Below are 14,378 nucleotides of genomic sequence, written 5' to 3'. Positions count from 1 at the left end.
AACCTATTGCCACCACTATCCTGAATACCAAGGACCCCATATTGTAATACCACCCGGACAACAGGCTACACAAGTGAACCGCTTATTCACAAGGGGGATCAGTCCCAGGACCCCTTCAAATATCATAGGATAAACCCTGGCCCACGAATTGTGCAAGTTGCAAGTGAACCCCTGGTCCAAAAAGTGGATCATTACCCATTACCACCGCTTCCCTGAGCATCAAGAATCATTTTCCATATCCTTTAATACACTCCAACCAATGGTTTGTGCAATAAGGCCGACCGTTTTGAGGGGGGGGGGTAAACCACTTTTTTAGAAATTGATATAAGGCTAGAGACAAAAATTTGATACGTACTATTGAAAAACAGTATACAAAATTTCAAATCTGTTGAATAATTTTTTTAGCTGGCCAAATTTATCCAAAAACAAATATTTTCCAGACTTTATATAGTAATAATCGTATTTGTGTTGACAAGAATTATTTCTGTGCTTTTTAACAATAATTACTACGGCCAGTGCTAGTTTTAAGGGTTTACTTGACCTAAGCCTCGTACTTTTACGTAAAATATAGGATTCTAGTATTTTATCTATATTTAAGGTATCACTCAATGTAAAACCAGACCTGACGACAACCATTTTCATTACAATCAATCAAAGTAAACTTATTATTCGTACCTTTTTGCCAATATGAAGAGTAACAATAGCTTATCAGAGTTATAATTATTTGCTATTTAAGCTAATAATTCCATCACACAGCCGATGAGCTTTCCCAGTATTTATGGTAAAATGTCCTAAATACTTGTTATTCGGTTCCGAATTCTTTTTTCGGTAAAAGTAATTAGCTAATTTTACATTATGAAATGAATTATCTCGTATTGAAATAAAATATATGGGTGTTATTGACAGAGATTCTTGTATTCTCTTAATTACAATTTTCTCAAAATATTTTTAGCGTTAGATTCAATGATAATTCCAATATTATCCAATGGAGACGTAGATTGCAATCTGACACACTTTCATTGTCACAGGCTTCTGCATATGAAGAAAAATATTTTATTATGTTATTAAAATTACAACTTGGACCTTCGGTTTCCTTCTGGCATTCTCCTCCTAAGAGTGGTTTGCGGTGGTAAAAAAATTCTTAGCTGCAAATATTACTTACGATAGAAAACGCGTAATCTAGATTTGGTTTATCAAGTCAAGGGAGTTTTTGGAATACTTGGGAAATTAATTGTTCTATTCTTTTGTTCCTAATTTCTTTTTTTTTGTAGGGCAACTGTTGCTTTCTTGTCTTGGACACCAATAAGCATGTTCCTTTCATTCTTTGATCAAGTAGGAAGTGTTGTTCCAGAACAGGAATTTTCTTAGTTAATGGATGATTTTTTTTTACATTTACACGATGAAATATCAAATAAAGAATGTGAATCATCCATAAATGAATCAATATTTTTTAGGTAACCTAGTAACTTCTTGGTAAAAGATTTCATCCAATTTCTATACTTTAGTGCTATACTCTTAATACTATCCAATTTACAACTTAAACAATTTAAATGTATCTTCACATATCTTGAACCGGGTATACTTGGAGAGGTATATGAATAGACAATAGTTCTATATCAAATATCTTAATAACAAAATAACCAAGAATGAAAAAGTAAGGTCAGAATTGTCTCATGTCAACTATACTATATTTGTCTTTATTTATTGTTACCAATTACATTGAAACCAATTTTGATTGTATATATTCCAGTGATTCTCAAATGGGAGTACGTGGATAATCTCCAAGAGGTAGGTTAGATTTAAAAAAATATATATTTATTTACTACATCAAAAAGTTTGCACTTGGTAAGGAATATGCAGAAGAAACCATATTTCGCAGGCGGTAAGTAAATTAAAAAGTTTATGAACCCCTGGTTTATACTGTTGAAATTCTTTTAAGCTAGATACCAATGAATTATTTAATAATTTATTCCTCATTTAACTTGAACTTTTCGAATTACCATGGAATATATGCTAAAAAATGAGTTAAAATACAATAATATGAGACATTGATATTTCAATCTCGTTTCGGCAGCTAAAAACGTTTTCCACCTTATCTTAAATTTGGCATGTTTGCTCATTTTTATGCATAACATTGAAATATAACTAGCCATATTCGATTTTCTAACATTTTTTTTTTGGCTCGCCATATTCTGCAAGTGATATACTGGTCGAAAAGGGGTGTCATTAGCCACCGCCACCAAGCATCAAAACCTTCGTTTTTCACACAACTTAAGAGATTGAACTTTTTTTTTAATATTATACTTAGTGGCTCTGCAAAATTATTTGTAACTTTGGAAGTCGTTTATGACCGTCAGGCGCCTCCTCTGCAAAAAGAGACTTCAGGAATTTCTTATACTAAAATGTAAGCCAAAAAAGGTGATATATTTGAATGAACATGATAAAATGTAAGATGACTACAGCAACAAGTAAAGATCTAATAAAAAATTACATAAGAATTATTGATCCTATTTAATAACATTCGAACTACACGGTTGTATATTGTTCATTTAAATTTTATTAGTTTCTTCAAAATAGACATAAACAAACAACTTATATAAATATACTTTCCAACATTGAATGTAATAATTTACAAAAAAAAACTGCTTCCTTACATTAAGCTGTTTTAAGCCATAATTATCACATTATTATCATTAAGGCACCTTAATCTATATTATCGGTTCTCTGCTCCATGGATTACAAAAGCCAAGATGTAGTGGCATCAGTTTTTCTACGGTCGATACTTGGAACTTTGACTTTACGCACTGTCCTTACTCAGTCTCCTTAAACTCCCTTGAGGGGAGTTGCATCATCCTTTTTGCATATGATTAGCTCCTCTCAATGCCAGCACTTTAGATATGTTCAATCATCTTCATTTGCCCCATGGCAACGCTGGAAGGTTCTGAAACATTGCGTTTGAGGCCGCAGATGGAACAATTTTGTTCTCCGGATATAGATTGTTGATAAAATACCCATTTCTTGTAATCAGCTAGTGTTCTCTCTATGCCCTCCACTTTGGGCCTTTTCTGGTCTATATTTCCACACATCTCTATAGATGCTACTCCGTGGTTATATCACACTCTTTGGATAAATGTAAGCCCTGGCTTTTATCGAGTGGTAATACATTGCCTGGTATGAAGTTCCCCAATACTAGACTGAAATCGGTGATTCTTGAAATACTGATCAAACCACTGTCTATCAGTTAACTTACTTTTTTTGTTGTCACGTTGCCCCATCATAAGAATGTCTTTATTTGCTCTCTCATATGATTCCTGAGATTGCGAGTGATGGGAATTTCCATGCACAAGTTCACTTACACAACCCGTGGGCCGAGATCTATTACACACTATTAGTATCAGTCCTTAATACTCAATAAGGCGCTGGCGGTTGCTAATGACCCACCTTTTCGACCTACAGTTTACTTTCACAAACAATGGTATTATCAACCGTTTATTGTAGGATATTGATAGGGATTATTGATGCTCAGGGTAGCGGTGGCTATGGGTAATGATCCACCTCTTTAATCTGCAGTTGTATTGCACAACCCGTGTTGGGGGGGGTTATTATAGGATATTAAAAGGGGTCTGATGTTCAGGGAATCCGGTAGCACTGGGTAATAATACGCTTATTGGACCAGTGGTTCACTTGTACAACCTGTGGGCTGAGGCATATCATAGGATATTAGAAGGGGTCCTTGATACTCAGGATAGAGATGGTTGTAGATTTTGATCTCCCCTGTGGACAATCAGTTCACTAGTGTAACATGAGGGACAGGGTGTATTATAATATATTCTAAGGGGTCCTTGATATTTTAATGTTTGTACGTAGTATGTGCGTTCTACGCGTTTTGATGATATTGTAACAATTTTACTTAAAAAATACTACTTAAAGTGACAATGAGTTGTGGGCAACACCTAAACATTAGGCTGGCCGCAATGCAGCCATATCCACAGGTTGGATATCCCTGCACTAGCTTATCCAATTGCTTGGAATAAAATTGTACCTTAATCAAATCCTTAAAGATACAATTATTTGCAATGAATTGATTAATATTCAAATTACCCACAATCATTTTACCTGACAATGTAAATGATCTTAAAATAACCACTGTATTGGAAATTTTCTAGATTCCCCGCTCTGACGGGCAATTTGTAACGTGCCCGATTTTCAGCATTGCCCGTAACATACTATATATATAAACTTATATATATAAACTAGAGTTTGTCCTTTATGCATACCCACACCGTTGAACCTAGGAGGCTAAAATTGTGCGTGGGTGCCTCTTTTGAACCCGGTCAGGCTGATGCAGGGATGCTAATTTTTTAGGGGGTCATACAAGCGAGCTTATGGGTCATTCCACGCCAAATCAAAAAAGGGACATTTTTTACGGCACCTTCTCCAATTTTTTTTGAAATTTTTCCTATAATTTAATATTGAATAGATTCTCAAAATCTAAAATTTTAGTCTTCTTTGACATCCATATCAGGAGTTAGAGGCTCCTAAAGGCTCTTGTGTTTTTAGTTATATCGATCTACTTTAAACGTGATTGGATAGATATTTCCACATTTATTATTCTATATCTTATACTTTTACCCAATAAAATGTTTCTGTAACCTTGAGGTCACAAGGTCAATTCTTTGACCTTAAAAATTCCAAACATGGTATACTTTAATTTTTCATGAAATGGCTGTCAACATATATTAATTAATTTCAAAAAAGTTTTGGGGCTACTTTCAAATTTGGGTCAACGCTATAAGCGAAATACTAAGAATTGGATATAGAAAACTTTGCTACTATATTAGAAAAGATAATTCTTTTAGAATTGTGGCGAGATAGATTTAAATCCAAGTTATATAGATTTAGTATACTACAATGGCCATAAGTGTTTGTAAATATATAGGTTATTAGAAACCTAAACTACTACAAATTTTACTACCTAGTTCCAAAAATAAAACTCATTAACTCATATCGACCCAACTACCCAATTGCAATAAAATACAGGCTAATGAAAAGATCACGAGATAAATTTCTAACTTTATTTCCGTCATCAAGAATTTACAAATAATTTATAATGGAACGCAATAAAAAACTTTTTCTTACAGCCACTGTATTTTATATATAATTTCTAAATCAATAGTGATTTTTTTTTGGTGTAGTGATAACTCTTTTAACTATCGATACCTCAGGAGCAGTAAAATGTTTCACCTGTAAGGAACATTTCGACACAGGGATAAATGAGTGAAACTTCTGAGTTCCCGGTATAGTGCCCTATCGCTTAAGAGTACCAATTCTTTATTATATTAACTACATTTGGAATATGCAAAATTTGTATTCTTTATATTTTCTTTACAAAATTTATAAAATTCCATAGGAGTTAAAATTGGTTCCGAGCTGTAGACTTGCTTTACTCACTAACCGTTAAATTGTACCTCCTAGACCATCACATGGTCCTTTTCCATTACTTTTTGCAAAAAATTCCATTCTACTGAGATTCCAAAATCTTCTTTGTGGTAACAAAGGGTTAAGAAGTTCTTAGAATTCTTATATTGTCCTGCACATCCGTCCGAAAATTATTTTATGTAATTAATGTATGGCAAGGTTTCTTTAACAAATTGGATAATTTTTTTTTATATAAATGAACTCTCACAGTATCGTGAGTGTTACACCCAGATATCAATACAAAGTTAACATGTTTTAAGGTGGTATATTGCTTGAAATATCCAAGGAAAGGGTGAAGTGTTACCATAGAATTGTTCCAATAAAAACTTTGCACCTCGTCCTGAACAACGAAAGAAAAATTCTCAGAAAATTCACAAGCCCCTACCATTTCTTGTTCTTCTAACTCTTTCTTAGCTCTTTTAAAGCTGGAGGATTGTATTTTGTTTATAAAAATATGCGGTTGTTATTTTTGAAGACCTTTCATAAAATCCTCTACGAAATCTTGACTAGATTTTCCTAATGTTTCCAGTTGTGACCCATCTGTATCTGTCCATCTTCAAGTTATTTCATCAATCATATTTCCTCCAAAATCTGAGACAATATATTTTTGATTTTAATTTCGTGACCATACATTCTACATTGATGGAGACAGCATTCTATAGAGGTAGGATTATATTGGAGAATAATGAGGAACTCATCCAGTGATTGATGTTTAACATTATTATATTCTGAATTTCCCATCCGACACAATTTATTAAAATTATCTCCATGGAGCATGAGCTTCATATTTTCGTGAATTACAAAACAAATGCAAATAAGTGTTTGCTGGAATTATAATTCGATAGAAATATTTAAAACTAAAATAAAGCCTTTTTAATGGATTTAATTACATTTTTGGGCTCTTCTGCTTTTTTCTTTGGATTTTGGTGGGTTTTTTTTCTACATTTTTATTTTCTTATTCAGATCTATTTTTATGCATTATTTGAACAATACTATTGATAACCCTTACAAATAGAAGTATGTCTGAGAGAAGAGCGGCTTAGCATAGAGTAGAATGGAGGATCGACATCGAAGTCATTGCTAGTTGTAGTTAATATAATTAAACGCCGAGTCCAACAAGGACTTACACATATAATTTCCCAATAATCCTCAGTGTTACTCTTTGTCTTACAAACGCTTTAAACTGAGCTATTATCTCCTGAAGAATTAAATAATAATGATAACATCTTTGGCCAATAAAAAACCCTTTTCAGATTATCAACTAGAAAAATATGATATTTTCTACAAATCCACATAATAAATGTGGAAAGATTTGAGTTGAGTTTAAATGGAATGTTTGTTTAAATAAGATGTGAAAAATTTACTCAGTCTCTTTACAAAGCTTCCAATAGCAGATCTTTTAAGAAAACCAAATTAGGTATATTTTTGAAAAAATAGAATAATATAGTTGAAAAATTGATTAAGGTATATCTGCAAATGTTATATTCAAAATTGCATTGAGAACAGATTTTTCTTGTGGAAAAATTCTTTAGTTAAAGTTTTCATGTCAAGTAATGAAAATTATCAGACCAGGCATTGGGAGTCACTTGAAACGTAAATCACTTTTACATAATAAGCTACATGTATAAGAAACCTATGCACTCTAGTTGAATTTATTTAGCGTGAGATATTATAATTCAAAAAGGAGATTTATGATGGCCAACACCCATTTTCCACTTAAAACAAATATAATTGGAGTTAAAAACATAATAATATATATTTTAAAAATGGGTTTGACATAATGTGAAATTAAGCTTTGAAATATATTCAAATCATTTATCCCTGTCTTCAACAATTAGCATTAAAAACTAAGACCATGTACGGAATACGCGATCAAAAGTTAGTAATAAGTTAATTTGCGTTAAGTACTTTGCGTTTTTGTGACAATTTTGCTGTTGAATAGTGTAATTGGAAAACAATTTAGAAAAAACAGTATGTTCATTTCTCAGAAGATACATTTGATATTTAGAAATCCAAAATTAAATTTACGTGCTTATCTAATATATTAAAATAGTACAATGAAAAAATGATTCTGGAATAATGAGGACTGGTTCTTAAACTTTTTACGTTACATAACGCCTAAGAAATTATCATCTAGAGTTCAAACTGCTATCAATATAAAACTGGAAAATTTTTAACAAAATTATAATAATAATTACTTAATCACTTTATAAAAATACAATTTCTTTAATGAACTTATAAAAATAGGCATGGTATTTCTAATTTTGACAATCTGTATTTGATCATTTTACATCTGTATTTCTACTTTTGACAACAAAATTTCGCTTGGGAATTTCTATAGTCCCTAGTCACGCCATCACGCACCAACTGGAAGGAGTTTGTGTACCAGAAGTGGTATGCATATATTACTGGGAAAGGTCCCAAATCCCAATCTGGGTAGGAATATGGATAATAATAAATAATTAAGACCAGAGTTTGTTTTAGCTTGAACAGGGTCCTTTAATTTGAAAATTTGAAGAAAGTTCTCATTTTTCCCAAATGACCACTTAATTGGAAAAAAATTCTTTTTTCGATTAAACACGAGGCCGATTGGAAGTGCGGCCATATTGAGACCGAAGTGGCTGAAGACTGGCCCTGACCAAGGTATATAATGTTCCAGGAACATATCAAAATTGAATGTAGGGTTTCTCTTACGAATTTTTCCTGGGTATATAGAATATAAATAAATTACAAAGAAATTAGTTAAATGAAAATATTTTATTATAAATATCACATCTTGAATAATAATAATAATATTGATAATAATAAAAATTCAAAATAAACTGACGAAAGAAATAAATTATAATTAAATTATTTTTTGGTAACTATTTTCTTAATAAATATTTTCTTCTAAACTAAGAATATTAATACATAGAAATCCTAACTTATTTTACTTCAAACCAAAAAGAGAAGCTTTATATAACATTAAATAAAGACTGTGTTTACTTTGGGTTCTTTTTCTTTTTGCAGAAATTGACTAGGTATATACATCATACATACTTCACCTATTTGTAGTATACCACATGATCCATAAATTATCATCCCTTTCCTGAGTTATTGAACTATATCAATTCAGTATAATAATTATTATATGGAAAAAGTCTAAAAAAATTCGTAAAATGTTCTTTGTATACGTGTTTTCTTCTTTCTTTGGCGTCTTCTCAATAAATACAAAATACAGCGTTATTTAGAGTCTTATTTGTCGATGATGAAATAAAAGAAGTAGAAGTGCGGAAAATCCAAGCGGAGAAATGTTTACACTAAGTCGTGATCCAGTTCCCGAGATGTGACTTGTTGCAGCTGCAAAGAGAAATTGGAGAACAACTATTTTTGGAATTAGTGAGTGGTTCTTTGATGGAAAAAATAATATTATTTATTGGCATTTGGAAGCGTAAGCTTATGTAATACTCCACTACTAGATATATGTTTGAGATCTAAAAAACTTACATCAGAGTATTACATGAAAACCTCATCTTGACTCTACATTTGGTTATTGAGCTTCAGTCAAATTCACAATAAAAGTTCATAAATTCATTCTTAATGAGTTTAATTGATCAGGAAAAAAATGTATTTAAAGTAGTAAAGAGTGTTAGAAGAGAAGGCATTAAAATTATCTAGACACTCACCTGATTTAAAAAATGGAAGCCTGTACATTTTAGATTTTAATGAAAATATATAAACTTGAAAAAAATAATTGATTACAAAATATTATTATTAAAGAAACTAAACGTAAATAAGAGCCCGGATTTTGTATTTGGTCACTATATAATTGATCTTATTTGGTTTTTAAAAGAAAACCTTCAAAATTTACTAATAAAAAACCAAAATACTTTTTTTTTCTGCAGAAATGGAAAAACTATCTACAAATCATTAAGACAGGTCATTTCCCTCTGTAGGATGGGACAAATCACTAAATATATATATATATAGAGAGAGAGAGTTAATATCTTCATGACCCTTGGGGTTATTGAGAGTAACGGCAGTGTCATGCCCCCAATATTCTTTGAGTCAAAAAAGAGGTTGGGTACCGACAGATCTCCTCCAGAACTCCTGTCTGACCAAGTGATACCTAGGATGAAAGCAGAGGCCAGTTGTGTCCAGATCTTGTTTCAACAAGACTCGGCTTCCTCCCTCAAGACCAGTAAGGCCAAAACTTGTTTGGAGAAGAAAAGGTGCCATTTTGACAGCCCATTACCCGGGCCTCTAACTCCCTCTATATAAATCCCATGGATTAATTCTTTTAAGGGGAGTTAGAAAGGAAAGTATCTGCCAATTAACACAACAGCATTGACTCCATGAAGACCTTCATCATAAAGTACTGGGGAAAAGTCTCCTCTGCTTACATGGTGAAGGCCTGCAAATCCTTTAGACAAAGATGGTGGACACATTGAATGATTTTTTTTTTTTTTTTATTATAAAAACTTGTTAATAAAATTTCAAACCTCTACTTGCTTCCCTTACCGGGTGCAGCGACAAAATCTTAACACTTTTAATCTAGAACTTTATCAAGATGTATTTCAGTAACCAGTTGTAATAGGGTATGTCAATGAAATAAAAATAACTTACTTATTTGAAGCAAAAATGCTTGTTTATGTCAATACCTTCTATCAATTTCATATTATACTCTAAATTATGTTTTGTATATATATATACATATATGGTATAAATAAAGATAAAAAAAAACTAAATAAAAAAACAACTAGTATGATGTCTTTGCTACCCTAATCATTAGAAATAGCCCCCCTTGCGCCCATTGCAGATGTAGTCCTCAGACATGACATCCTAGTGCTGATTGACGGTGTCCTGAAGTTGTTGATATTTGGGTCACAGACGGTGCAGGCCTTGGACTCAACATGCACCCAAAAAGTGAAGTCCAATGGGGGCACATTTTCTTATGCCAAAAAGGCAAGTTGTCCTCCAACCACTTCTGTACCTTTTTGGACGTGTGTGTAGGCGCACCATCTTGCTGAAATACCACTTTCATGTACGGGTTGTTGGTCCAGACCCATGGTTACATGACAATCTTTGTTGGTTTCTTGATAGCGTCTAAAAGTTTGCGCACCAAAGTTCGTTGGTCACGTTCAGATGGCATTTCCTCTGCTTCTACTTTTTAGTATTTGACCGGAACAATTTTACCGCATTCGAAAAAATCTTGATTTATGTAGCAAAAAGGTATTGATTAAGATGTATTTGAAGGTGGTACGGATTTACTTTTAACGACCCTGTATAATTGAAGGCATTTTTCTGGAGATGACAATTTTCAGGAGAGCAAGCGTTTTAGAACCATTGTAACTATGTCTTCTTTCCTTTCGAATCCCCTTTTTATGCTCTCAAATCAGGGATTTAATTAAAACAGAAGAATAAAAAAATAAATTAGTTTTTGAAACTGCAATTGTGATATTTTAATTGTTCAAACAACTAATTCCTTCTTCCTTCAAAACAAAAAAATTATAACCATCTCTCAACAACAAGTATTTCTTTATATTTAAATAAATAAAACATGTCATTTTTTTCAACAATGACTGCTGAATAAGAACATAAGGATTAGGACAAAATGTGCAAAAATACATTATTTTTATAATTGATAGAAGATTAGGATGAGGCTAATGTACAGACATTGTTAAAAGAAGATTAACCTTTTTTTAAAGAGCAGTTTATGAACACATCCTTGCGATATAATTGGAATCTTCAATAATGAAAGTAAGCATATGCTTATTTAATAACATCAACTCTTTCTCCCTTCAATCTAAAATGATGCCCATTAATTAAATTATAGCATTTTATTATGTGATCATCAGATACAATTCTAGTATAGGGTAAGTAGATACATTTTGATTGATTCGATTCAAATATTGTTTTTTTTTGCAAAAAAATCTTGATAATTATAATGAAAAAAACTTTAAAAAGTAACATTTATTCAATCAAGCTAACAAAAAATAATTGATAAATCTTTAAAAAACAGTTACAGTATTAGTGCTCCCTGATGAATGTCATATACCAATACCACCCAAAATACAAGGAATTTCCGGTTTTTACTATAAACTTTTTTTGGTCATTTCATTTTGAATTTTTTTTCCAAACAATATAATTTTTCAATTTTTTGTCAAAAATTAAAACAATTGATTTTTTTTTCAAAAAATTAAAAAAATTGAATTTTTTTCAACAGTGGATTTTTGACATTTTTTTCCAAAAGATTAATGTGTTTTTTTTTGCAAATCAATGTAGATTTTTGATTTGTTTTTTTTCCAAAAAGTTAATTTTTTGTGATTTATCTGTTAATTTTTGAAAAAAAAATATTTTGAAATTAAAATTTTGAAATCTTTTTTGTGACTAGCAACAAATTTTCGAATTTTTGTGAATAACTTTGGATTTCTGAATTTTTTTCAAAATAAATTAATTTTTGGATTTTTTTTTTTTTCAAAAATCTTCCAAAATCAAAAATATGCCCCTACTACTACATTCATTTATATTCAAAACCTGACTGAAGAAAGATTAATGTGTGCCCATAAAAGAAAGATAGTCACCTGAAAGATTTGTAGCAGAGTTACAATTGTATATCCTTGTTGGGCTCAGATTATAATTGAGGATAGCCATAGAAGTACTTATAGCCCATATGCTTGTATATTTCTTTCTCCCCCTCCTCCCTTATACCAGCTGCTTCTAGTTGATCTAATTAAACGTCATGTCAGCTAAGCTGCTCTTCTATAAACATTCTTCAAATTATCAGTGTTACCATGTTGATTTTCGTTTTCTTTTGTATGTATAAATGCCTGATTTGCAACCCATTTGCATAACCACATGTCTATATGATTAGAGCCAACATTTTCTATTTATCTACCCCTAACGACTCCGGTCAATGTCGGGTACTCAATCTAGTCAATGATAAAATAGGGAGGCCTTGCGAATTCCTTTTATCAATTTCTACTATCGTTTATGATAAATATGTAGTTTTAGATATGCTTGTAACGTCACAAAAATATTATAATATGTACATATATCCAAATTTAACTTAAACTCTCTCTCGAGATATATTTTATCTTCTTCTTCAACATATGTGTCAGAAACATTTGACAGTATTACGCTCTATATCATGGAGTTAGTGTACGTATATATTTAAAGAAATTGTATGTATACAATAATAAAAATGTTTCTGCTTTATATAGAGACATATATATATATATATTTTTTTAAGTAATGACAATATTAATACTATTTTGTCGTGAATAGAAGCATAAAAGCATTAAATGATCGCTGTTGTCCTCTTCCTTTTTCATTCACAATGCAACCAACTCTTTTCACTTAGTCATCACTATTATATTGTATATTAGGTGAGACATGTGCCCAGCAAGGTTAATAGAAATACAAGGTTAGACCATCATGTAATCGGGCTTGCTAGAATTTTCACTTTGATTTATCCTACCAACTGCTGGGCAAGGCACACCAATTTTGACAGAAAACACAACCAATCATAGCCTACAACGTTACAATAGATAGAATAATAGGAAAATGGTGAAAAGTACAGGACTTCATCAAGTGTGTTTGGTATTTATCTTCGCACTTAAACAAATTTACTCGAAATATCGTATCTCGTCTTGGATCTTATTCACAAAAGGGCTCTTCCAGGACGACCGGGCAATCTGCAAGGAATGTAATAAAAAAACAAAAAAACATATCCCATAATTTCAGGAACTGCAGCTCCATGAAGTAAGAAACTACAAGAAACATAGAAAAAAATTGCGGAGTTTAATATACATATGTAGTGCAATCTCCCACGAGGAGTTTTGCTCTGTCTACTCTAAACGACAAAGTTGGCCGAGAGAAGAGAAGCAGATGGAGTGAGAAGAAGAGAATAATTAACGTTGGAGGAGGTCGCCAGTAAGAAGTCTGCCGGCCAGAATGTTCTCCCTCCAGAAATACTGCACCTTCTTGGACGTGTGTATTGGGTCGCCGTCTTGGGTAAACCCAAATTTGTCCCTGTGGAACGAGTTCTTCAACCATGGCAAGACATGGTACTAGAGGACCTTTTAGTGAACGTGCGTGTTGACTTTCTCGTTGCCCTCGAATCATTAAGGAGGCTTCTTGCTGCCGTTGGACGCCATAACCACCACCTAAGCCAGATGTTTGGACCTGAAGGTTCCCTCCACTTGAGCTCTTGATTCAGCCAAGAAGCGATCATTTTTCCTGTTCAGAACCGCGTCGACTGTGAAGATTTTCTTGTCGTAGATTGACTTGTGCGCAGAGGACATCGCACACCCTCTGCCGTTTTGCATGTTGCTCCGACATTTTTCATCGCACAAAAAAACAAAACAAACATCAAATTGTAGCTTTTGTCAGCCCTTTCGAATTGCGGCAAGTACAAAACCTTCCGACTTTTAGAGCTGAGGCTAGAATACCTCGAAGAGGGTTCTAATTTTTGAGTCATCACCCTGCACAATTCTACACAACAATTGAAATTAGCAAAAGGAATTTGCAAAAAAGGAAATTCCATTTGTCAATTCAATAAAAATACTGAAACACCCCTCTTTAATATCTGCACTATTTTATAATAAAAAAAAACCTATGTAAATCCTAAATAGTGTATTGTGGAATTAAAATTGACAGAGGTTCTATGCATGTTTATGCTTTGAATTGACATTCTTTAAGCTCTTCAAAATAAGACAATGCGTTGAAACAAAAGATATCATTAATAATATAATAGTTTTTCAACATTATATGCAAATCCAGTTACTTTTTTTCTTTGTGAGGAGCTATAATATAAAATGGTACAATGCTTATTTTGCATAATTTTCCAAAGTCTTGCGTATTTTATGAATGTGTTTATCATAGTTGAAACATTAAAATTTAATTTTTGATAAAAACTT

The 14,378-nt window shown here is 32.2% G+C and overlaps 1 protein-coding gene across 2 annotated transcripts in view; it reads right to left on the bottom strand.

The window, feature by feature from the left end:
- Positions 1 to 8,216: 8,216 nt before the first annotated feature.
- Positions 8,217 to 14,378, bottom strand: part of LOC121113866 (uncharacterized) — a 261,784-nt gene continuing 255,622 nt past the window's right edge. The window contains exon 6 of one of the 2 annotated variants that reach the window (XM_071886682.1): positions 8,217 to 8,841. In XM_071886682.1, the coding sequence (XP_071742783.1) occupies positions 8,705 to 8,841 (137 nt within the window). In that variant the 3' untranslated portion in view covers positions 8,217 to 8,704. The remainder of the gene's footprint in view (positions 8,842 to 14,378) is intronic. The other variant, XM_071886683.1, reaches the window with a different exon arrangement.

The sequence above is a fragment of the Lepeophtheirus salmonis genome, chromosome 2 (assembly GCF_016086655.4).
Source record: "Lepeophtheirus salmonis chromosome 2, UVic_Lsal_1.4, whole genome shotgun sequence".
In the NCBI taxonomy this organism is placed as follows: domain Eukaryota; kingdom Metazoa; phylum Arthropoda; class Copepoda; order Siphonostomatoida; family Caligidae; genus Lepeophtheirus; species Lepeophtheirus salmonis.
The sequence above is the reverse complement of the archived record's forward strand: the minus strand, read 5'-3'. Positions and strand labels throughout refer to the sequence as shown.